The sequence below is a fragment of the Syngnathoides biaculeatus genome, chromosome 2 (genome assembly GCF_019802595.1).
Source record: "Syngnathoides biaculeatus isolate LvHL_M chromosome 2, ASM1980259v1, whole genome shotgun sequence".
Lineage (NCBI taxonomy): Eukaryota > Metazoa > Chordata > Actinopteri > Syngnathiformes > Syngnathidae > Syngnathoides > Syngnathoides biaculeatus.
In genome coordinates this window covers 2,699,375-2,724,357 of record NC_084641.1, presented here as the reverse complement: position 1 = coordinate 2,724,357, position 24,983 = coordinate 2,699,375, and the positions used below count along the sequence as shown (strand labels likewise).

Sequence of the window (24,983 nt, the reverse complement as noted above, 5' to 3'; positions counted from 1 at the left end):
CTCTATTCTTTGAATACCTGCCTTGACACCTTAGAAGATAAGAGATCACCTTGCCATCAAGAAATATTGTATCTGAAAACAACGTGGGACACTGTAAATACCTGAGGCAGAAATCCACATATCATAAAATGCAATCGTTATTTCACATCCTACACTTTTTGCAAAATCAGATCCACTTTATTGATTGGGATACAGTACTATGACACAATCTATAAAACACAAGGAGGAACACATAACACTGTGACAGAAGATGAACATTCCACATGTAGTAACTGGTGGTGTGCGAGCTTGTTGGGGTTTCTTCCTCTCATCAATATGTACAAAATGCTGCTACATCATCTTTTTCTCTCTCCTGGCTCAACAAACATACAAAAAGCATTGGAGGATTTAGAATACAGACAATAAAACTGTGCAGTTGGTCAGAACACACAAAAATACATGCACAAAAAAGCAGACAAGGTTAAACAGCACATCAAGTACTGCATCATTTCTTTATGAATGTTTTTGGCAATTTTGGATTTACTGGCAACCCTGACCCAATAAATCCAGCAGATTATGCTGTCATTAAAAAATAAAATACAACTAGCCTGAGCGACAGTTGCTAATCCATTCGTCTAGTTTTTTTCTTAACATTGTGCAATGAATACAATTGTGTAATGAAAGAGCATTCTAAAAATATTTTGTCAGATCATACAGAGAATTTGAACATATCCTTCCATTTTCTGAGTTGCTTATCCTCATGAGGGTCTCAGGAGTGCTGGAGCCTATCCCAGCTCTCAACAGGTAGGAGGCGGGGTACACCCTCAACTGGTTGGCAGCCATTTGCAGTTCCCAAGCCACCCGAAAGACATAGTCTCTCCAGCGTGTGCTGGGTCATCCCTGGGGTCTCTTTCCGGTGGGACATGCACAGGAAGGCGTCTGGGAGGCATCCGGCTCAGATGCCACAGCCACCTCATCTGGCTCCTCTCAATGTGGAGGAGTAGCAGCTCGACACTGTGCCCCTCCCGGATGACCGAGCTTCTCACCCTATCTCTCAAGGAGAGTATGGAAATCCTGCAGAGGAAACTTATTTCATCCACTTGTATCCGGGATCTTGTTCTTTCGGTCACGGCCCAAAGGTGAAGGTAGGAACATACATCGACTGGCCTTTCGACTTAGCTCCCTCGTTACCACAACGGACTGATACAAAGTCCGCATCACTGCAGAGGTTACGCGATCCATCTGTCCATCTCCCACTCCATTCTTCCCTCACTCGTGAACAAGTCGCCAAGATACTTGAACTCCTCCACTTGGGGAAGGATCTCATCCCCGACCTGGAGAGGGAACGCCACCCATTTCTGATTGAGGACCATAGTCTCGGATTTGGAGGTGCTGATTCTCATCCCAGCCGCTTGACACTCGGCTGTGAATCGCTCCAGTGAGGGCTGGAGATCACGGCTTGATGAAGCCAACAGAACCACATCATCTGCAAAGAGCAGAGATGCGATGGTGAGACCACCAAACCGGACACACTCTCACCTCAGCTTCGAGTCCGACTAATTCTCGGCAATGCGGACCAAACTCTGACAGCGGTCGTACAGGGACTGAACGGCCCGTATCAGGGGGCTCGGTACCCCATACTCCTGAAGAAACCCCCACAAGACTCCCTGAGGGTCACGGTCGAAGGTCTTTTCCAAGTCCACAAAACACATGTAGACTGGTTGGGCGAATTCACATGCACCCTTGGGGATCCTGCCGAGGATTTAGAGCTGGTTCACTGTTCCACAGCCAGGATGAAAACCACTTTGCTCCTCCTGAATCCGAGATTCGACTTCCCGACAGACCCTCCTTTCCAGTACCCCTGAATAGACCTTACCAGGGAGGCTGAGGAGTGTGATCGCCCTATAGTTGGAACACACTCTCCGGTCACCCTTTTTAAAGTACTATTCAGTGGAAATGTATTATATTTGTCTATCATGCAAATGTAGCTAAAAATTTCATTAAAAAGATATTTTAAAAATTCTCAAATAAATTAGCGTCAAAGTGCACATTTTCTTTGTAATCCGAATGCCTTCCATGTCTGTTTCAAACTGAGACTCTGTTGAAGCTGCTTCCGTGTGACGTCACACCTGGACAACCCCAGTAAAGACAATGCCGTCCTATACAGACAACCATTCATGCTGCGAGGAGATAGACAGCAGTGATGAAGAAGTTTCTATGGAATACTCTGTGGAAGGAATAGGAAATGAAGAGGAGGAATTTTCTAATGCTTCCAATGTTCAAAAAACAGGTGTAATTCAACCATATATGTCGTGACTTGACGCCACATTCCGGAGAGTACAAGAACTAGCCGAATCTAACTGACATTTCGTACAAAATCTTGAGACTGACTTTGACTCTAATTTATTTAATTTCTATTGTGTTGAGGACCTTTAAAATATTTTTTTATGAAATTTTAGCTACATTTGTATGATAGACAAATAAAATACATTTCCTCTGGATTAGTACTTTAAAAAGGGGGACCACCACCCCAGTCTGCCAATCCAGACGCAGAATCCCCAATGTCCATGCGATGTTGCAGGGGCGTGTCAATCAAAACAGACTCATAACTTCCAGACCCTTGAGGAACTCCGAACAAATCTCATCCACCCGCGGGGCCCTGCCAACAAGAAGCTTTTTAACCACTTCGATCACCTCAACCCCAGCGATAGAAAAGCCCGCCTCAGAGCACCCAGACTCAACTTCCTTATGGGATGAGTTGGTGGTATTGAGGAGGTCTTCGAAGTATTCTCCCCTCTGACTCACAACATCCTGAGTTAAGGTCAGCAGTGGTCCATCCCCACTATACACAGTTTTGACGGTGCACTGCTTCCCTCTCCTGAGATGCCGGACGGTGGACCAGAACTTCCTTGATGCTGTCTTGAAGTCGTTCTCACCGAACTCCTCCCATGCCCGGGTTTTTGCCTCAGCGACCACCGAAGCTGCATTCCGCTTGGCCTGCCGGTACCTATGAGCTGCCTCGGGAGTTCCACAGGCCAGAAATGCCCGATAGGACTCCTTTTTCCGCTTGACAGCATCCCTCACTGTTGGTGTCCACCAACGTGTTCGTGGGTTTCCGCCACGACAGCCACCTTAAGGCCACAGCTCCAGTCGGCTGCCTCAGCAAAGGAGGCGCGGAACATCGTCCACTTGGACTCAATGTCCCCCGCTTCCTCCGGGACGTGAGCAAAGTTCTTTCAGAGGTGGGAGTTGAAATTCCTTCTGACGGGAACTGCTAGCCGTTCCCAGCAGACTCACAATACGTTTTTCTGTCTGCCACGTTGGACTGGCATCTTCCCCAACCATTGGCGCCAACTCACCACCAGGTGGTGATCAGTTGACAGCTCCGCCCCTCTCTTCACCCGAGTGTCCAAGACATGGGTCACAAGTCCAATGAAACGACCACAAAATAGATCATCGAACTGCGACCTAAGGTGACCTAGTGCCAGGTGGACATGTGAACACCCTTATGCCTTAACATTGTGTTCGTTATGAACAATCTGTGATGAGCACAGAAGTCCAGTAACAGAACACTGAAGTTCTGTTCAGGGGGGGGGGGGTCAAGTCACCCAGCAGAATGATGGAGTTGCCAGAGGGGGGGCGCTCTCCAGCTCTCCCTCTAACGACTCCAAAAAGGGTGGGTACTCTGGACTCCTGCTTGGTGCGTAAGCACAAACAGTCGGGACCTATCCCCCTACCTGCAGGCGGAAAGAGAGTACCCTCTCATCCACCGGGGTAAATCCAAATGTAAAGGCCCCGAGCCGGGGGGCAATAAGTATACTCAGCTCGGCATCTCTCCCTGTGGGCAACTCCAGAGTAGAACAGAGTCCAACCCCTCTTAACAGGAGTGGTGCCAGAGCCCAAGTGGTGCATAGTGGCGAGTCCGACTATATCTATTCGGAACTTCTCGACCTCACGGACCAACTCGGGCTCCTTCCCTGCCAAAGAGGTGACATTCCATCTCCCGAAAGCTAGTTTCTGTAGCCGGGGATCAGATCGCCAAGGTCCTCGCCTTTGGCCACTGCCCAGGTCACATTACACCTGACCCCCAAGGACCTCTCACAGGTGGTGAGCCCATGGGAAGGGGGACCCATATTACCCTTTTGGGCTGTGCCACATGGGTGCAGGTCCGGCCACCAGGCGTTGGCCTTCGAGCCCCACCTCCAGGCCTGGCTCCAGAGGGGGGCCTCGGTGACGCACGTCCGGGCAAGGGAAACCAAAATCCACTTTTTGTATTCGTCATAGGGGTTTATTAGTCCCCCCCTAAAAATGCTTACTGGCTGTTTGTCCCAACCTATTTAGATTTTTTGGGGACACGTTTCACCCTTGGTGGACAGCCGGAAATCCTACACGAACAAATGCATCCCGACATGGTGAGAATGCGTTCAATGAGCGAGACACGTGACCCCATTTGCAGGACACACACACACATGTCCTTACTTGCAATGAAGGTCAACTTTGTCGTGCCTACTGTTGAAAATGATCCCAGTCAACATGGAACTCAGAATTGACTCCTACAGTACATCCCCAAATCTCCTCTCATCGGGTTCTTAGTCTTAAGTGGGCATAACGGGATACTTCATTTGCAAACAAACAAATTGCCTCAACAAATCTGCATTTCCCCCAAATAATAATGCCTTTTGAATGTCAGAATATGGTACAGAATCAGAAGTAATATGTCACGAACAAATCTTGGGACTATGTTTTATGGTCATTATAGAATAAAGATGTTTTATTTTCAGATGTATGTACGAATGTATTTAATTGTCCCTCGGGAGGACGACGGAGCGCTTACCTGTGAATGTTGAAATGCCTCTTTATTTGTTCATTTCCTTGTCATGCTCAGAAAGAATAACCTCTGTTAAGAAAGGAATAGTCCATCTTAGTTTGTATATATATATTTTTTAAGATGCCACCAAAACATTTAATCAACTTTATTTCTTCTCCAGTGGAACCTCTGCATTTGCATAACGTAACTTTCGTACGATTCTGTTTTCAATATTAGCCTCGACAAAGCACTCCATGCGCTCGGTGCCTTTTCTTGGCCCCAGGTTCAGTTTTTTGTACTTACTGTGACCGTCGGATAACCCAAGACGGGGCCAAAGAAAGTTCCAGTTTGATACACAGAATTTAACAAAGCGCTATTTGGAAAGTACAAAAATGGTGGATTACCTCTGATTAATTTGATTTAAATAATTTCCACTGGGAAATATTACTTCAGTTTTCATACAATTTGGTTTTAATTTGACCTTTTGGAAGAGAGCGATAAATAAAAAAATAGTGGTTCCACTGCGTGGGCAGGTGACTTCCTCAGCATGCTTACGTTTGACCTCCAGTTTGCAGGAGACTGTGGCCTCTCCTTGCGCATTCTTGGCTCTGCACGTGTACACGCCGCCGTCAAAGCAGCACGGCTTGCGGATCTCCAGGGAGCAAATGCCCTGGTTGGAGAGCTGCCGAAACTTGGGGTCGTCACCGATGACCATCTGGTTCTTGAGCCATTCGATCTTTGGCTGGGAGAGAACAAAATGAAGAACCGCCGATCAACTCGTGAACTTAGGATGGGGCCTCAGCATCTCCTAGACCTCCTTGGGTCCTTGCTGAGCTGAAGTGCCCAATGGAAGGAGACAAACTTCAAACTCCTCCTGACATCTTTCTATTTTTCTTCTCTTATCATCGGTTTCATTCCTGCGCCACCAGGTTTCCATCGTGCTAAAAATGCATCAAAGGGTTACCAGTGGTCAAGTCACGGATAACTGTGCTAACGGAAGGAGTGCAGTGACAAAAATAGAACCTTCCCCCTGCGCTATCTTCACAGCAGGACAACAGAGTCCTGTATTGTCTTATCACTTGTGTCGTCCCTGCTTGGTGCGCTGCATCTCATTATCGACGATATCAGGACGTGGCACCAGGCTCGGACCGACAGGGCAACCGTGAAGGGAGTCGGTTGAGAGGTGCAAGGTGGCTCGAATGTTTAGGGCGCTCAAGCAGGCTCAGTCTGCTTAAGAGTCTAAACGCATTCAGCTTGCATGAGTGTGGAATATTTGGTAGATGGGCTGCACTTCTATAGTCTTTTATCTACACCATCACAGTGCCTAAAGTGCTTTGCTTGGCCTCATGTTCATCCATGAACACACATTCACGCACCAATGCAACCAACTGCTGCCGTGCAAGACGCTGCCAGGCCTACCGGGAGCGAGTTAGGTTTCAGCGTCTTGCCCAAGGACACTTCAAAATGCGGATAGTCAAAGCCAGGATTTGCACCAGCTACCATTCAGTCGCTACCAACTAAGCCACAACCGCCCCAAACACTGAAACACTGACCGGTATTCATGCTCCACAAGTCTTTGTGATGCTGTCCTGTAAAAGTGTTCAAAAATTCCAGTCAAATTGGTTTAAGCCCAACTGCTATGATCCCGCAAATGCCGGCGTCCTTGGTGAAAAGCCAAGGACGCGTAATCAGTCGTATTTCCGCCGCTGCCTGTCACTTAATCCGCAGCCGCATCAGGCAGACAACTGTAAAGATATGTTTAACCGGTTTAGCCGATGATGCCATAGTGACCGGAACGGCGCTCGGACATACCAGCGCCGGCCAGCCCACAACTATTGACCCACTCATCTCGAGTCTCACTCATCATGTGATGTCATCAAGGGAATAATATTTAGGTTGTTTGCAGACTGCGTATTAAACATTTGAAAGTACCAGTAAGAGCCACCCACTTGCTCATGCTACTGAACATGCATTTATACAAGCTTACGGTAAATTGCCACTTGGCGAATGATGATGCAAAGACATGAAAGAACATGAATTCGCTACATGCGGAATTTCACATGACCAAACACAGAAAACAGAATAGCTGACTTCCTGTGTCTGCTAAGGAAACAATGGTCTTCAATTGGTCCTCATCCCCCCGTGAGCTCTTCCATTGTTGAGATTCTGGACAACAATTATCGAAGAGAATCCCAAACTGACCTTGGGACTTCCGCGAACAGAGCACAGCAGCTTGGTGGTGTAGCCGACAGTTGCAGCACGGTTGCTGAGCGGCGTGGTGAATTTGGGCGCCTCGCTGAAGTCATGCTCCTGGTACTCAGGTGGCTTGTAGATGATGCCTGACAACACACAAAGACAACGTAACAAGATGTACAGTACAAGTACAACACCAGTGAATTCCTCTTTCGTCCAGTTTGCTCAGAGTCAGTTTGGTGTGGAAGAAAGTTGAAACGGTTGCCCTAACCTTGACCCTGTCTCAGTGAACTACAATGTTGACTGCTAAACAACTGAAATGATGTGGTTGCACAAGTGTGCACATCCTCATAACTGGAGACTTGGTTGTGTTCAGAATGAACCCATCACCGTCAAAATTCAGTCAGCACAACCCTGCTAACATGCTAGCGTGGCCCTGATAAACCCAAATTAATTGCCGATGCTCTCGTAGGCATGTCCTCAAATTTCCTTTGATTTCTAGCAGTGTTAACACTGAATTTTATTTTCAGATGTTCCGAATCCCCTCAAGGTCCAGTTGAAGAAGAACAGTGCTTGTTCATGATACTGCTATACTTTTGGTATGGTGCTCTTTTGGTGATGAGCAGTGTTGTTTGCAGGAAAGATATCTTTTGGGATGAAGGCCAAAAGGTTCAACCTTGGTTTCATTGGACCAGAACAAAATCTCTCCAACACACATGGGAAACCCGTTTAGTCTGGTAATGCTGAACTTTTTGGCCATGATTTTAAAAGGTACATTTGGTCAAAACGCAGGACTGGCGCGACCTCAACAAGACCTATATTTCAGTACAATAGAAGTAAGAAAGACTCTGGTAAAAGCAGCAGCAGGCTGTTGTATTGAAATATAACATTAAGGACTGGCAGTGAATCAGTTTTAAGTAAAAGTTAAAACAAAGTTCAGATTTGTATTTTACTCTAGTAGAAATGTAAAAAGAATTGTTTTTTTTTTTAATTTTACTGTCAAAACTTGGTTTTGAAAAATAATTACCCGTACTTAGGTGAAGTACAGATACTGGAAAATTTACATTAGTACAGTAATGAAGAATTTGTACAGTACTTCATTATACTTCATGACTGCTAATATCTAGGTCAGTCACACGCACTTCTCGGTTAGCTTTCTCAACACTGAGTACCGAGATATATTCCTGCAGTAGCTGTTGTTGCCTTATATTTAGAAGTGTCAACAGCTTGTGCATTCACACACTTCTTGCAGCTCATTAAAATAACGTAGTTGAAACCAAATCTGCGGAAGCGTGCTCACCCGTCTTCTGGATCGTGGCCACGTCCTTGGTGATGGCACTTTTCTCACTGACACCCACTTTGTTGACAGAAAACACTCGGAAGGCGTACGAGTTTCCCATGATGAGGTCCGAGATGGTGACGGTGAGCCTGCTGTAGTGTTCCAGCACGGTGAACCATTCCTGCGAGAACGGGCCAGCGGCGGTTAGCAGAGAATCTAAAGTTGTGACGGTGACGGCGTCTTCACGATGAGCTGATACCCCGGTCTTCCTGTCGGCCTTCTGGACAATGTACCCGGTGATCTCCGTGTTGCCATTGTCCTTGGGCGGTGTCCACTCCAACGCGGCATTGAAGCCCCAGCAGTCAACCAGTTTTGTACTGCTGGGAGGACCTGGCAGCTCTGGGAGGACATTTGGGAATTGAGCAAAAAAAAAAAAAATCATCTCAAAACGTGAGTGTGAGTGCTCATTTACAGTTTTTAAGCTCCTCCCCCACAAAGGACAAACAAAAAATGGTTCAAATTGGTTGAAACAGGCTTGACAGTAGTACATGATAAATAATAGGATTTGTGAAGAGAATCTACCATCTTGTGCATGTAATTTGCTACACAGTGGTGGAGTATTTCAAGATACAAGTTGTTTTTATTCTTTGATTTGCGAGCTCTCTTCTCAGCTCACTTACAACAAGAACTGGTTTGGGATGTAAAATTAACGAGCAGTTCTTACACACAAAAAAAAACAACAACCTACAAGTTGTTTATTGCCACACTCACTTGAAATTTACTGTCAAATGAAACATAAAACAAGTTCAGCATTGTGATTTTAAAACAGCCTCATCGCTTAGCCTTTCGTTCCACTATCTTAATGCTAATGCTAACACAAAATGGGACGCGCTGATGGTATGCTTAGCATCAGCAATGCTGTAACATTTGAAGCAATGGATAGTGGAACATAGTGGTGGTAGACAAATAACAAGATTAAACAAGCATATATTCTTTATCCTCTTCAAGGAAGGGCTCATATTACTGCAAAGAATAAAAATCCTGTGAGACTCACCAACGATTTGAAGGGTGATGGTGGCTTTGTCTTCAAAACAGTCCACCTTAACAGTCATCTCATAAACACCCGAATCCTCCCTCTGAGCGCCGCGGATGAACAGGATGCTGTCCTTGTCGCTATTTCTGATGTTGACTCTCTTTGGGTCCAAAGGCTGGCCATCCTTTTGCCAGGACACCAACGGTTTGGGCTTGCCCTGTGGCATGATTAGAAGAGAGCGAAGCAGTGAGAACACGGCCGGTCACATTCTTCGAGACATTTACAAGCATATGCGGGATGAAACTCGAGCTCACAAGGAACGGGATGACCAGGTTGACCTGCTCGCCAACTTGCTTGACAAAGCACGTACGTAGGCTGCGAGGAACTTTGATCTTCGGGCGGTCTGAAACATGCAAGTCCTGCAAGATTACCCATCACGTGCTGTCCGTGTTGTACTCCTGTCCCTATCTGAGCTGCATGATTGACAGCTACTGTGAGTGTCAACCTTGTGACGCGCAATGACATTTATGAAGTGTGTTTTCACAGCAGGGTGCCTCGTTGGCTCCAAATAACACTTTGACACTTTCTATTTATTGAGCTCCAAGACCGATGATGCAGGTTAATTATGGTTGTGACAAGCTGATTATGATGATGATGAATATATTACATCCACAACATTAGGGACCACTGCAGGCGATCAAAATAACATATTTACAGTGCATATGAAGAATTTACACAGCCTTGTACAAATGGGGGGTTATTTTGATATTGTATAAAACTTTCAAGGGTCTCCAAGGAGGCGAAAAAAAAATCACCAGAAGCTAAAAAAAAAGATTTTAAATTTGGACTTAATCAAATGCACTTAACATAATAGCAAGTGTGTGTTAAGTCCCATTGAACATGAGTTTTTTGGTCAAATATGAAATCAGGGACATCCCAGTTGTAAGAGGGTGTGCACACTTGTGCAACCAGGTTATGTTTTGTTTTATTGCTTAAGCAATTAGTACTACTTTATAAGAAATGAAATGTTTGAGCGCAAAGTACAGTATTCAGGTAAAGGAGACAAAGCCCTTGAAGCATTTTTAGAAGGAGCAAGTCTTTAATGAGGAGGACATTGGATCCGTCAGAAGAAAGATTTCATCACAAGCGCTGCCTTGCGGAGTGACGGCAGCTGGGAGGGCGTTGCCATTACAGAGGCTGTTATTAGAAAGAAAACGGACTGTCGGGCTGTGCGGTCGAGGCTGAGTCTGGTGAAAGACGTCCGTCACATTCGTTGCTGCATACGCAGCAAATAGCTCAAGCGCTTATGAGATATATAAAACCATCGGCTTGAAGCTAGCTCATCGACTTTGAATGTCTTATCTCCGTAACCCATCAACATCCTGCCCATCGATCTCCTTCTCGCATCTCAGTTGCACCTCACAACACTCCTGAACCAATTTGGCTCGTCCTCCTTTCCTTAAGATTTGTCAGCTAAGATTTCAGATCAACGCGGCTCACTTCCACTTTTGGCCCCGACGCTAATCCCTCCAAATAAGCAGCGAGACGTCCAACCCGCCAGCGCTGCCACAAACCATCCGTCGTAGGCAATTGTTTGCGGATAAACTATGAGGGGATTTGATCTCTGAATCACAAACGCATGCAGCACAGAGCTGAAATTAACTTGCACAGGCCAGCCGTAATCCGTCAATTAGGCTCATCTTTCTCACTGAGCGCCACTTCTTCTTGCGTGACCGCATTTCTCCACTAAATGTTCTTGTTTGTCGGCAGATATTTGAACCCCGAGCATTAAATGTGCCCAGCGACAAGAAGCTGTCCTTCAGTGTCCCTAAGTGGGACAAGACCACGCAACTGTCGAAGTGAGTCATGTATTTGCTTTAAAGCAAGACATGCTACTCCTGCATTAGGAGTGCTCAGTGCACTTGTATACTGTCGGCCACAGTTTTAGGGCCCACCTAGACTGCAATTATCATGTTTAAAGGTTCCCTTCCATTAGTTTTTGTAAATTTTTCATGATCTTTTTCATGTCCTTTGATCAGGTTTTGGAGATAACTTGATAATTTCATTTTAAAATGTGCAGAATGTCCTTTTTCAATCTACTCCAGTTGATTTTTTGCGAATGGCAATTGAAACGGATGCATTTCTCGTTGACACGCGACATAAAATGAACTCTGCTCCAATTTGGACGATATCACATCATCAGTTCAATGTAATATAATATAATTTTATCGAATCCAGGAAGTAGAATTAGCATGTTAGCTTGTTCAAATGACGAGATTGGGCTCATTACATTGAATGACAGGCGGAAGCTCAAAGGCAATCTGTGTGGCAGGCTCAATCACACGAGCCGCTGCTATTCATGTTACTACACGAAGATGTGAGAAGAGAGTACTTGTGTGTGTTAAAAGTAATACTCCTCCTTTTTAAAAAAAAAATGACATACGAAAATGCTAAACATCCCTTTGTGAACTCCATACAGCAGTAAATAAACTTCCTCTTGTCAGCATGATTATTTTCTGCAGAGGTTGTATGTGTACATTTTTAATCGCAGTTGCTGTGTCTGTATGTTGCTTTTGACAACTGCAGCCTCGGCATTCTGAGCTCCTGTCGAACGTCGTCGGCTGCTACTCACCGGCCACCTCACGGATCGGCACGGCCTGGGCGAGCGTACCCGGCTGACTGCAGCCGGCGGGGTTCACGGCCACCACCCGGACAAGCAGCAGGTCGCCCACGTTCAGATCCTTGATGCAGTAGTGGTTACCCAGGGTCAGTTCCTCGTTTGCCGCCACCCAGTCGGTACCTGTAGGGATGATTATTATTTTTAGAGCCCATTTTTGCTCTTCCATACAGTACGCATCAGTGGCACAAATGTACATAATAACCACAGCCACAGATCCAAGAAGGACAGCCAAAGAAGTGCAGGCCTTACTGGCTTCACGTTTCTCAACCGTTTGCTTCAACATGCCAGAGCCAAGGTCAAAGGTACACAAAGTGTTATCATTGTCTGTCAAGACCAATTCAAGATTCATGAAACTTGTTAGCAAATAGGGTAGCATCTGCATTATGGGTTGGTATAATTTTTGATTCTTCAGGTATTTTGAGCGTCACAGAAATGTTACGAAGACAACTGTTTTGAACAAGACAGTAATTCTCCTTTCATGAGATACCGCGTGTCGAAATGCCTTTCCAAACGACATAAGAATGACATTTTAGCAACCATTAGGAAAATGTGACGCGGGGAACGCAGCCCTGCTAAAGTGACGTCAGGAGACGCAACCGAGCTATGATTCATTCTGACCTATGACACCCAAAGGACGGGTGCATCTTCGCAACCCACTCCCATCCCCTCCCCTCCCAACACACACTTTCGCCACAGAGCACCCATGTGTGCAGGCGGTCCTACTTCCATCTTTGCAGTACTCAACGATGTACCCATCCAACCCTGACTCTCCAATGGTCTCCGGCGTCTCCCACTTGACGGTGAGGCTGGCATCGTTGACGTCTTGCACGGACACGCCCAGTGGTGGGCTGGTGGGAACTGCCAACAAGCAATTACATTGAAAGGAAATTATGCACCTGAATCGTAAAACTCAAGTCCCACTGCCTCACTCAAAAGAAACCAAAAAAAATACGCTGCAGTAGACATTACGATAAATGCACTTTGCCTTTCTCGATTCCCGATTACACTTTACTCTGAATGAGCTTTCTGAAGCTCCAGGCAGCACACGATTGCAGGGGTTACCTGGGGGAGGCGGCGGTCCAGAGGGCTCGGGCAGCTCCTCAATGGGGGGAGCAGGTCCTGCTGGGAAAGCAAGCAGGCGAGCGTTGATACAGATACCGAACAAACGACAGCTGACGCCGCGTCCCATTTGAATCTATTTGTCTACTGTGTGGCACTTAAGCGGCTGGTGGTACAAAAGGCATCGGGCAAAAACAGCACAGGGTTAAAGCCATAGTGCCTGTTGCCGTATGGGCAGCTGTCAAAAGAATCCATGTCAACCTTAAAAAGGTGTTAAGTGTTTCTTGCTCTGTATCATACAATATCAATACTTGAGATTGACAGTTCAGCGAGTCTAGAATTAGTTAATTTTCTAGTGAGATGTTGACAGCCTTCCACGTTACCAGGTGCACTTTCATTTGTAATGGGACCATCCTCCACCGTGACGGCCGGCGGCGCTTTTCCCTCGGCCACTGCGGCGACGGCGGCGGAGGTCTCCACCGGCGCTGGCTGCGGTTCTGCGCATTCTGCCACCGGCAGGTCGGCCTCTGCTGCCTTCTCGGCCGCCTTCTTGCTGGGGGACTTGCCTGGCATCATTCTGAGAGACGACCGGTCCTCTGGATGGAGGCGTCTGGAGCATCGATGTCATTTATAAGCGTTGGGGCCAACTTTACTCCACCCATTACCTCATTTGGATGCCTGAGCTGTGTCCAACCCTTACAAGCCTGAATCTGAAATAAAACCTTTACTCTCTGCAGTACACAAGACTTTTCAACATCCACTGTATTGGGAGACTACATGTACTGAGATTATGTAAATTAATCACTAAATTAATGTCATTGTAATCACTTATATTACTTTGAGTCAGTTTATAATTAAATCGCAGCTGCAGATTCCCATCACAACAATTTTAGTCGCATTTGAAAAACTTTTTCCATTTAAATATGGCAATTGTGATTGACTCTCTCAGGTTATATGCATTTCTATATTGATCACAAACATGACGCGCCACCATGTGATTCAATCTATTAGTTTTCAAAAGCTTGTGTAGCGTTACACCGTTGAACAAAAAATCTATAGACTTTTGAATATTTTTGGATTTATAATTTTGGAGTTGTTACTGAAAATTCACATATTGTTGACATTTTACATTTTTTCCAAATAAATGGCAATCTCAGTTTTTAGGAGTTATGCTGTTAGTAGTTTTTAGAATAAAGTCAAAAAAGTTGATTTTACTCAAATGTATAAATATGAGTAGCAAAATCAGAGGGTCGTATTCAAATTCAATTTGTGTCCCATAACCTCCAAGTGGACAACAGGATGATGTCAACATTTCTGAAATCATACGTGGATTGGCAATACTTTATTGTGTCCAGAGCTCAATGTTAGACATGATGCAGTTACAGAAACATGCCGTAAAAAAACACTTCACCCTCCTTAAAAATCAAGCGCTCTCGCTGTCTGCTGTCTTTTCTTAACATTTCCGCTCTTTTTCAGGATTCCCGTCACAGATGCGCTCTGTATTTACAGTGTTTACAACAGCCATGTCATGTACAAAAGACAAATAAATCTTTACAAATATTTGCATAAGAAAATGTCATAGAAACAAGGTGAAAAGAGGGAGCTGTCCATTTTTTAATTATTATTTTATAAACATGATAGGTCCAATCAAAATAAAAGCTTTGGGAAACACGGGGAGGAAGATAAATCACAATTTCGTCCCTCAGATTCTCAAACGACTCCAGTCAACGTCCACACGCACACACCCATGAAATCACACAGCGCCCACTTGTCTTGCAAACTGTCCTTTCCACCTGACTACCAGGCGAAGGTCCAAACCATCAGCACGCTTCGAGCCGTGAGCCAAAGTGATGAACTTCCATAAAATGCAGGAGGCCTCCGAGTGGTGTATTCAAACAGCTCAAAGGCAGCTTTAGGCCAATCCGGTCTTTCAGGCACAGACAGATGTAGGCATCACGTCTTTACTTTACATCAGCACCTTGGCTGGAAAGTAGAACATGTAGACGGAAAATGTGCAGAAACATCGAGAGGTTTGAGGGCCCGCTCGCTGTTTCGTCCTCCTACGTGTCACAGAAACACTCGAGAGCTGAGCTCTCTCTCGTGCTTGGCATATGAAAGGCAAAGGACACCGTTCCAGTTTGCAAAGGAATATTATAATAATTGACGTGGAGTTTGCAATTTTTTTTTTTTTTATTGAAAGAAGCAGCAAGGACGGAAGCACTGGTTTGGTTTTCAGACCGATGCAGTCGCTGCACGTGGCTGATTATTACTGAAGATGAGTCGGTACAAAATGTTACAAAAGATGCATCCTCATCTATCGCGCACAAAAAAAAGGTTTAAAACAGCAACAGGAATTGTCTGTTTTATCAGATTAAATAAACAAGCACTTGTTATTTTTTTGACTCTTCTGTGCACTTACAATCCTGGTTCAGGGCGATCTACTAACCACCGAAAACGAGCCACGTTTCTTTCATTTCTTAGTTACACTGTGGAGTGTATGCCAGAAACATTGAGGTGCTGCCATCTAGCGGCAATACTGTTTAACTGCAAGATTCTCCTCGAACACGTTCACGTCTCCTCCTGAAGTCCAGTTGTCACACATTGGAAATAAAGTGCAATTTTGTGATCGAAAGAAGGATGCAAGCATCCATAGGTCCAGAAGGGGGACAAATATGTGGGTCTGGACTGCTCTTCATGCTTGTGGGACCCAATTGTCAGAACGCCCAGTCCTCAGAGTGGACTCAGGCCGCTATCCCGCTCCGGCGACTCGGCGCTGTTTGCCGACTCCTGCAGCTTCAGCAGCATGATCATCTTTGAACGAGGAGAGCGCAGTTGAGGGTTCAGTGAACACTTCGCAAGAGCACGTTTCAGCCGGCCGGGAGCAAAACTCACCAGGGGATCGGACTCCAGCGTGCTGGGCGGTGGAGCGTCTATGGCGGGCTTTTTCTCCTCACTGTGTGGACCAATGGTCGGGGGAGGTAGGTGATAGAGTTTGGATTGGTCCTGCTGCGCGCCGGGCCAAGGGAGGGTCCCCCTCACCCAATCAACGGGATCCTCCCACACCGCCTTGTGACCGTGAACCTGTGCAACAAAACGCACGACAAAGTTCTTATAATGCTTTTTTTTTTTTTTTTTCCCCTGAGGCAGCCGCAGTTGTGCGTGTGCCCACCTTGATGCCATCCTTGGCTCCCTCCTGCAGGTACGGTATGATGGAGTGGTTCCACAGGTCAATGAACCACTTTCGGAATTCGACCACCGACACGGGACACGACAAGAAGAAGCAGGGGCCTGATGTGGGGCGACACTTCCTGGTTAAATCGTTCCTCTTTGAAAATGTCTATCCCCCCCGCGTCCCCCTTTCAGCCACATCTTACCAATTAGGAAATCCGATGTGCTGTGTTTCTCCAAGAACGTGTGGAGGTGGTACCAGAGCTGCGGGACCCAGTCCAGAACGCAAAGGAGGTCCTGGTGCTGCGACGCGTCGTGCTCTATCTTCTGGGAAGCTTCCACAACTTTCCGGTGGAGGTACCGAGGCAGAAAGCCGTTGACGGGCTCCACGTTATTAGAGAATGGAACCATCCTGTGGACAACGCGGCAGACATCAGGGGTAGAAGTACAGATACTTGGGTTCAAAACAAGATCAATCTGTGAAAAGCACGTGTCATGGTTTAACTCCTGTTCCAAAGTAAAAGTAAAAACTACACTGCAAAAACGTAATTCGAACTGAACTGAATTTATTTCACGCTTGCCGCTCACCTGAAGCTGAGGTGCAGCCCGTGGTTGGACGACATCTTCACCGGCTGATTGGTGGTTCCGATGACGTAAGGACTGAAACGCAAAAAAACGCTCGCTTCAAACTCACCGGCCTTATTTGTTTCGGCAAATGACATGACTTACCATTTATGGTACTTGCAGGTGAGCGCCCCGTTGACGAGCTCGGTGACAGCGGCGGCGTCGCCGATGTCGTCGATGATCACGACCAGCGGGAGCTCGCCCGCGCTCTGCCGCTCAATCTGATTGGCTAGGTTGGACAGATAGGACTGCAGCTCCTTGGGGGAGCAAATAACGAGGAGACGCAAACACGAGGGGCCGTTTGGAACATTATTCACAGTTAGCTTTCACACTCAGCACTCAAATGCTTTCACACATACAGTACAAACTACTGGAAAATCCTCTCATATATGCTACTAAAACTTTCTCACAAACAACTCAAGCCCCATCTATCTATCTATCTATCTATCTATCTATCTATCTACTCGTGTCATAGAGAAGCAAAACAGACTACACACGCAAAGTCCATCCATCCACCCATCCTTCCATCCATTTATTTTCTTCTGCTCACTGCCCCCTACCTCTTGTGTCTGTTGATGCATGTTGAAGGAGACGGCGGCGCCGCGGCCCACGAGGCCGGGCTCGCCGTCTGCCCCGGGCGAGTCATTACGGCTGCGCTGCAGGAGGTAGCGGGCCAGCCGCTGAGCCAAGTAGGTCTTCCCTGTGCCGCTGGGCCCGGCGAGGACCAGGCGCCTGTGCTTTAGCAGCAGGCTGATGTAGTGCAGCATCATGGGCTTGGGAATGAGGGTCTCGAATACCAAAGCGTCCACACTTTGTTCGCCGAGACCTAGGGACATATAATATCATAAGCCCACGTAGGCTTTTACTCATATCCACAGGAGAAATAGTCCCCACCACCAACAACAACAAAAAACTTAACTATTGCAATGGAAAATGAAAACATACAGTGCATTTCAATAAATTACCACAGAGATTCTCAAAATGTGCAAAGAATCTTTCAACTCAACCGTCAACAATGTTGCTCAGACTTTAGTTCTTTTTCACTTTCAAGCGCATTACTGTTGCTTTTACTCTTTTAAAACTGTTCAGAACTTTTATTTAGGTAAAACTGGAATTTATGAACAACATATTTGAAATGAATTACTATTTGGGAACACTTTGTCTGACTTCATCCAAGCACAGTGTTCATTTTCACATTATATAATGTTGATGAAATGCATGATTTTTAGTATGTTATTAATGAAAAAACGGCAGCCGACATGGACCCATGCAATTTTTCACCATAAAACATGGTTATTAACATTTTGACATATACGGCTTTTTGTAACTCCCGCCATGAAAATCCTCTCGAGGGATTTGTTTTTGAGAAGAAGCAGGAAGTGATCTACATGGCGGGACCGCCCTCAAGTGGACTCATTTGTTTGTATTAGTTTTACCTCCGGGAAGGTAGCTCGTTGTTCCTTCGTATTAGCCCAAATGCCGGCTCGTTGAATTGCTGAACATTGGTTGAACACTCGGGAGGATGGATTTGCCCTTCATAAGTTTGCAAGAGACCCGGTTCGTCGTGAAAAATGGATTGCACGGTGCAAAGGACAAGAGCTTCGTGGGTTCCAAATGACAGGTAGGCGTGTATACAGCTACTAAAGAAAAATAATAGTTGGGGGGGCCTAATCCATAAATCAGGGTTGCTAAATGTGTCGATGTGCGCATCGGAAGGCTTCCGTGCAGCAGCCGCTGAAGGGATCGCGACCGGCCTTGTCGACAAGCTCGAGCCTGCCGCCGGCCTTGTCTGCTGGGGTGACTCGTAGCAACGGTTGCTCGTGTCTGTCGTGGAAGTGGGCATTTATCACCGCTGCACGGAGGTGGATAAGGCGGGGAGGTTTTTTGGCCGTGATCCGCATGTCATCTAAATATGGCTCGAAACAATTGGGTAATATTGCCCCGGACACTTCACTCGGTTGTGAGATGTTTTCTTCGAAAAGAGCTTTCGTGTATGAAAGGCATGTCCTACAGTAGGGGCCACAGCGTGTTTTCTATGGTGAATATCTGGGGTGACGTCACGGACAGCAAATGCAGGCAATACGGCGACCACTTGGATGTCAAATGAGACTTCCGCAACTTTGCGCATGGATGACGCCCTCTCCGCTCATATTTATTTTTTCGCGTGGACATTGAAGTGAATAATCTTGTATGTATTTTTCATTTCAATATCTATTTTAGAATGTTTATAGGGATGACCCTAGACCTTTAAAGTGACTTACAATCATTTTAAATAAACTTTTTAGGAACTAAGCCTGGTTTCTGATGAACACCTAGGACTACTATGCTATTGCATTTTAACCCATTCGTGGGCAGCGTCCCATTTTTGGGACATCATGATTTTCACGCATTATATGCTTCAGTATATCAAAATATTTAAGTGTTTTAATCTGAAGCCATAATTTGGTATCAGGAGAGGGTAACTCATCGGTCAAAGTTAGCAGTTAGATTTTTGGGGCGAGATTATAATTAATTATAATATTATAATAATTATAATTATAATATAATCATTATCATATAACTTAACTATAAATAAAAAAACAAGTGTTATTTTCTTGATTGTGGCCTGTTAGGAGAATTTTATCTCAATAAGGCAAAAAATTGCCACCCTGGCCATGAATGGATTAATGTCGGTCATCATGGTAGTACTTGAGTAAAATTGTGGAAAATAAAATTAAACCTTTCATTTTTTTCCTTAATTTTTTTTCAAAATTGTACATTATATACTGTAGATTCACTACACAAAGTAAAATACTCCACATTTTCCTTTTCTACGATTTTCGTAATTATAGTTACACCTCATGAAAACCCAAATTACTTGCTACTTACTTTTCCTTTCAAAAGTTTGTCTTCTTGAATGTATTTTTCTATGTGTTTAATGAATGCACGTCGATTTAGCTTTTTGAAACAAACTACTAAAATAAATATATCTCTTCATCTATTGAGATGCACCTGGCCCAAGCCTCACCCACTGCAGGAATGTGGTACTTTATGAAACCTTTCGCCCATTGGCGGAGGTTAGTATGGTCCACCTTTGGTGCTCCGAACCTTTCAAGGTGACAAAGATCTGAGGCCGACTGCCGCTCAGACTTCGATATGGTGACACGTGAGGTTTGTCTCCTCCTATAACCCTCAGCGCTCCCTGGGTCAGCTCGTACATGTGTAGCGAATCACAGTTCAGCCCCAAACTGGCTGTCGGGTCCACCTGAGCCAGGTACTCCTGAGCGACAAAGACCCAGAATGAGTCGCATTAACGCGTTGAAGCATCTACAACGGCCACGCACAGCCTTGCGTGGACTTACTCTGAATGTCTTGGCAATCATGGAGTCCAGATACGCCCATTCGGTCCTCTCGCCAATCATCACGGAGCCCAGGTAATGCTCTTGCAGCTGTTTGTGCTCCTACAGAGAAATGACGACTGCAGTTGGTCAAGAGCAAGAAGTGGCCGTGGAAGCTACGCAGGCGTGTCTTTACCTCCGTTTGATCGGTGAAGCAAACCAGCACTTGTGCGCACGCCTCCTCCAGCTGAGACGAAACACTGAACATGTTGCTTGGAGACACTTCTAAAGGGCACAGGACCAAAACAAATAATGGAACTCATTAAGTACACTCGCACAGTCCAGCATGAGCCAACAAGAAATGCATACTTTTTTCTTCACAAAGGTACGAAAGCTCGATTTGCATTGACCCGTTCTTTGAAATCCACTTTTCTACGGCTCAAAAGAATAGAAATGGTACAGCATATGATCATACAATAACACAAATAATTACAACCTTATCTGAAGAGATGGCCAAAATATTAAATTGCTTTTTTCACATCATATTGTACTTCCCAATTGGATGAAACCTGGTTAAGCATAACTGATGAAAGTATTTGTACACTTTTTTCAAATCGAATATGAATTTTTTTCCCACTTGTCCGAAATATATGAATTCATTTCTGAAATTGTGAATGGGGAGTATCTTTAGATCCAAATTTTATTCCCACCCCAAACTCCCTAAAAATAAAATAAAATGTGGTATTATTTGGAAAAATATCATTGCATAATGTTACATTGTAGTTTCTAAAAACAATCTCCAATGCCACAGTTAAATCGAACAAAAGGGTTTTTGTCCCAATTTTTGCTCCGTGCGCCTTCTGCTGTATGTGCGCTGGCCACCAGGGGCAGTATAACACAGACATTGAGACACATGACCGACAGTTTCACAATGCTGGATCTGTGGTTGTCACCCACCTGGACCTTTGCAGTCATGCAGACTGAGGGTGAAGGACTTGCTGAGGGACACGGGCTGCCTCAGCGATGGTCCCGAGAAGGAGGCCAGGCCTGAAGGCTGCGAGGTGGACGAGGTGGGACCAGAAGCCCCTCCGTGATACTGACTTCCGATTTTCAGATGGTCGTTCTCCGCCTTCAGGCTCTCCACGGTTGACTGGAACACAACCGTTGGGATTCAAACAAATTCAAAGTTATGTGCCCGTGGCGTTCTTTCCGGGCCAAGCCGACCTCCATGCTGTCCATGGCGTCTCTGAGCTGTTCCAGTTGATGTGCCGAGTTTAAAGCCTCCAACCGGATGTCTGTCAGCTCTCTCTCTTTCTCCCAGAGTTCTGAACGAAGCTCTGACACCGCTCTCTCGTCGCCTTCTTCCTCCTCCGTTATCCCCAAAATCCTTGAGGGAAGGGAACAGAACACAGGTCAAGTGGTCCCCGTAAAACTCCAGATTAACTTTCATTTCTTACTTAGAAGAGATGTCAGACGTGGAAGTTTTGAGGGACAAAGACAGGTTCTCTCCTACATCCACCCCTTCGTGCAGCATCTTGGGGGAGTTTGGAGCTGAGGAGTCGGGAGTGACGATTTCTTCGATGTCCGAGCAGGTTTTGGTGCCTTTCTTGATGCTGAAGGCCTTGTTGAAGGAGCTTCTCAGCTAGGGGGACGCAGGACCACACGCAGCCAGTCAAACTAACAAACTCGGGGGGGGGTGTTTGATTTTATTGCTGAGGAATTCAAAGGAAAAACAATCTGCGACTGCCACACCAGTGAGCCGGCTCTCTATAGACTCAAACGAACGCCAATCAGCCTGTCCAAAACTGCTTAAATGGACGTTTTAGTTACATCTGGTACAAGGTGAGCGAACTTAGGTATTGGTTAGTGTCCAATTCAATACACGAGATGAATGTTTAATTGATTTATTTTCATTTTATTAATCATTATCATCCCGTATGTGTTGCACACCACAGCGACCATCATCACTATCTGGCATCATTATTGTCTCTGTTCACAGATCGATACAATTGGTCAAGTGGTTTATTTTTTTTACATATTGTTGACCAATGTAAAAGTGTTGAAAATGGCGGCGCAACCTTCACGCACGCAAAAAACACTCATTTATTTCCTGAAAGGGGAGCACAAACGGCTTTTTGAGGTGGCGTTTGCTGCCTTGCTGATGAGTACTGTGACAGTAGTCAAGAAGCAAGACGAGCATGGCTCCAACAACTGGTTGCCATTTAAAAAAAATGATAATTAAACAGAGGATGGTATTTTCAATGGAGAAGCGCGGGTGCAGATCGATAAGAGCAAGTATGTCGGAGTGATGCATAACGAGAAACACGCTTTGTATGATGGGGAGGAGCAACGTTTAGCCTGGGAAGTTACGGAGAGTCTTCACTCCATCTGCATTTCCGGTGCATTTTCAAGATGAGTTTTCCAAGGACATTTCTTACCCAGCTCTTTTTCTTCTTCTTCTTGGCATCGTGGTCCTTCAAGCTGCCAACGCTTGACAAACTGGTCAAACTGTTGAGGCTGGAGAGGCTTTCGCACGAGTTCTGTCGACGAATGTGCAAGTCTGGGGAAAACACACAGTATCAGGCAAATATTCAAAGGGGCACAGGAAGCGGTTACGACATCAGAGTTTCGGTAGTTTTCAACCTTTCTCGCTGTCTGGATGGTTTAAGGCTCCATGTATGACGGCCTGCGCTTCATCATTTTTGGCCTTCAGGGCCTCGATGGTCTCCCGCAACTCCATCAGTTCTGTGTCCTACACATACATAAAAAGGAGGATTCCTATAGGAAGAGGAATGTCTCGTGTTGTTCCAGTAAAAAAAAAAAAAAAACAGCGGGGGGCGAGTGAGGCTTGATCCTCAAATGTGACTGTGTCAAAGGTTCAAAGAGTCAAGCCCCATACAGTGCTGCTTATTGTGTGCTGACGTTCTCCACAGCGCACTCTAAACCTGGATCTAACCCATCTTGTCCTGGCTGGACTGCACAGGTCACTGGGCTGGCACCAACAACAAAAGCTTGTTGTGGAGCGGTCTAGACGGGCCTTTCAGCGTGAGCGGCAAGGCATGAAACGCCACCAGAGACTCCTCACATTTCAACTCACAGCGCCTCCAGCTCTGATCGCTTTATTCACACTCCACGCCGTACGTGGCTGGACGAATGTCGGAATGTGGTGTGCGCACGCAAACTAATCGAGGCTTCAGTGAGCTTTTTCTTTCCCTGATCCCCTGAGCCCAAGTCAGATTCCGAGTGCCGCGAGGGTCTCAAACCCGCATTCTTCTTCGGTGCAGGCAGTCATTAAAGCACGGCAAAGGCGCCGACTGCCGAGCGCGTGGGCCCAGTGAGGAAATGCAACCGGAATTCAAACTCGCGCGCGTCAGCGTGTCGTTGGGTACCTTCTGTTCGTGGCTTAACGACAGACTCTGCAGTCGGGTGGTCATCAGGGCAAGACTTTGCTCAAAGGCAGCCACCAGATTCGCCTGTTTGAAGAAATACAAGAATGGCAATCAGAATCAGAATACTGAAGTCAAAACATTTGATCTGTGACATGATCCATAAAAATACGGTCGTTGTTTGCAAAACACAAAAACGTCATTGATGTCAAAGTGTTTAGTCCCACGAGGTTCAGATCATACACCCTTTGATCTTAATTCATGTTTAAATCACAAATGAAAACCCACCATTCCAAGTTAATGTGTAAATCTGACAAGTTTTAATCCTGTTTTCATTTTTTATTTTGTTTGCAATTTTTTCCCAAACATTGAAATATTTCTACGGTGTCATTGAATACCCTTTAAAAGAGCTATATTAAATAAATGCATTACTATTATTGTAGTAAGGGATATGGCTTACTCTGAACTGATCACAGAGTTGTTTTCATTATTTTGACAGCAGGAGAACGCAAAGTCACAAATGTGCATGAGGATGTGCATGGTGGTGTTACGTTATGATTATAGTTTAATTTGAGTGTATTTGTCATGACGATTTTTTTTTTTTTTTAAATTTGTGGCTTCTGTTTTGTGGCATGTCTTCTGATGTGCACTTCTTGCACTAACAACATGAAGATAGTTCACAACTGCATAGTCAGTGTTGCCATATTGGTGACTTCTTAGTTCTATATTTAACAACCTAATTTTTTCAAAAAAGGGACTACCGACTTTAAAAAAAAAAAACAGGACAGGTGATGCGAATCATTTGCTTTCTGCGGGAAAAAAGGGGCACTCGGATGAAGTGGAACTGGTGGTCATCCTACACTGGAGTCGGGCCCATGAGGCGAAAGTCATAGCCGCCAACGCAGTGGCTCGTGCGGCTTTCAAGTGGTCAGGGAGGGAGGTTGAGGCACAGTCGCGCTGTGCTGGCTGGCATCCGTTATGGAAGGCAACGCAGGACTCAGTCACGCTAGACATTCTGCCTACGTACTCGACGCAAAAACAGCGATTTATGTTGGGTATCCGTTTCCAAGCTGCTGTCCAAGTATTTTGCCGAGGTCGACTGTCTCACCAGCACATAAGCTGCGGGGGGGGTGTTACTCTTCATGAACGTTGACCGCTCATATTATGATTTGACATTGTTATACATTTCAAAAGTTAATTTACTAAGGACTGTGTTTACATTAATGTTTTGAAACTTTTTTAATTATTAATTTTTTAAAAGTCACTGCTTGGGGAAAAAAATACTTGCTGGATTAAATTGCTTCAAAGCTTTGTTGGTATCAGGAGAAAAAACAAACAAATCAAAGAAATGAATTGAAAACTGATTTAAATTTTATTTGAAGGTCATATCAGCCATATCTGCTTTGTTGTATGAAGCAGCCTTACTTCAAACTATTTGTAAGTTATTTTTGGTCTTAA

General features: G+C 45.4%; 2 protein-coding genes across 3 annotated transcripts in view; both read right to left on the bottom strand.

The window, feature by feature from the left end:
* Positions 1-280: 280 nt before the first annotated feature.
* On the bottom strand, positions 281-13,724 carry mybpha (myosin binding protein Ha). Its single transcript, XM_061808389.1, has 12 exons — positions 13,414-13,724; positions 13,034-13,090; positions 12,695-12,829; positions 11,924-12,091; positions 9,606-9,694; positions 9,313-9,508; positions 8,518-8,657; positions 8,280-8,439; positions 6,989-7,125; positions 5,342-5,528; positions 4,814-4,876; positions 281-352 (listed from the first exon to the last, which is right to left on the bottom strand). The coding sequence occupies exons 1-11, from the start codon at positions 13,604-13,606 to the stop codon at positions 4,836-4,838; spliced, it is 1,503 nt and encodes a 500-aa protein (XP_061664373.1). The 5' UTR covers positions 13,607-13,724; the 3' UTR covers positions 281-352; positions 4,814-4,835.
* A 637-nt stretch (positions 13,725-14,361) lies between these two features.
* The window catches only part of LOC133496873 (neuron navigator 1-like), a 70,731-nt gene continuing 60,109 nt past the window's right edge, over positions 14,362-24,983 (bottom strand). For both annotated transcript variants that reach the window (XM_061812938.1, XM_061812946.1), the window contains exons 16-31: positions 23,529-23,612; positions 22,783-22,891; positions 22,578-22,699; positions 21,597-21,781; positions 21,364-21,526; positions 21,097-21,289; positions 20,336-20,424; positions 20,164-20,262; positions 19,910-20,081; positions 17,383-17,648; positions 16,928-17,079; positions 16,787-16,858; positions 16,405-16,610; positions 16,200-16,318; positions 15,923-16,111; positions 14,362-15,841 (exon numbers count right to left, since the gene is read on the bottom strand). In XM_061812938.1, the coding sequence (XP_061668922.1) occupies positions 15,761-15,841; positions 15,923-16,111; positions 16,200-16,318; positions 16,405-16,610; positions 16,787-16,858; positions 16,928-17,079; positions 17,383-17,648; positions 19,910-20,081; positions 20,164-20,262; positions 20,336-20,424; positions 21,097-21,289; positions 21,364-21,526; positions 21,597-21,781; positions 22,578-22,699; positions 22,783-22,891; positions 23,529-23,612 (2,301 nt within the window). In that variant the 3' untranslated portion in view covers positions 14,362-15,760. The remainder of the gene's footprint in view (positions 15,842-15,922; positions 16,112-16,199; positions 16,319-16,404; positions 16,611-16,786; positions 16,859-16,927; positions 17,080-17,382; positions 17,649-19,909; positions 20,082-20,163; positions 20,263-20,335; positions 20,425-21,096; positions 21,290-21,363; positions 21,527-21,596; positions 21,782-22,577; positions 22,700-22,782; positions 22,892-23,528; positions 23,613-24,983) is intronic.

Excerpts from the sequence above, each read along its gene's own strand:
- mybpha (XM_061808389.1), bottom strand. The coding sequence starts at position 13,606 with ATGATGCCAGGCAAGTCCCCCAGCAAGAAGGCGGCCGAGAAGGCAGCA. Across the intron at positions 9,509-9,605 it reads ACCTGGTCATCCCGTTCCTT|GGCAAGCCCAAACCGTTGGT; the intron begins GTGAGCTCGAGT and ends ATCATGCCACAG. Across the intron at positions 8,440-8,517 it reads AGGCCGACAGGAAGACCGGG|GAATGGTTCACCGTGCTGGA; the intron begins GTATCAGCTCAT and ends CCGTTCTCGCAG.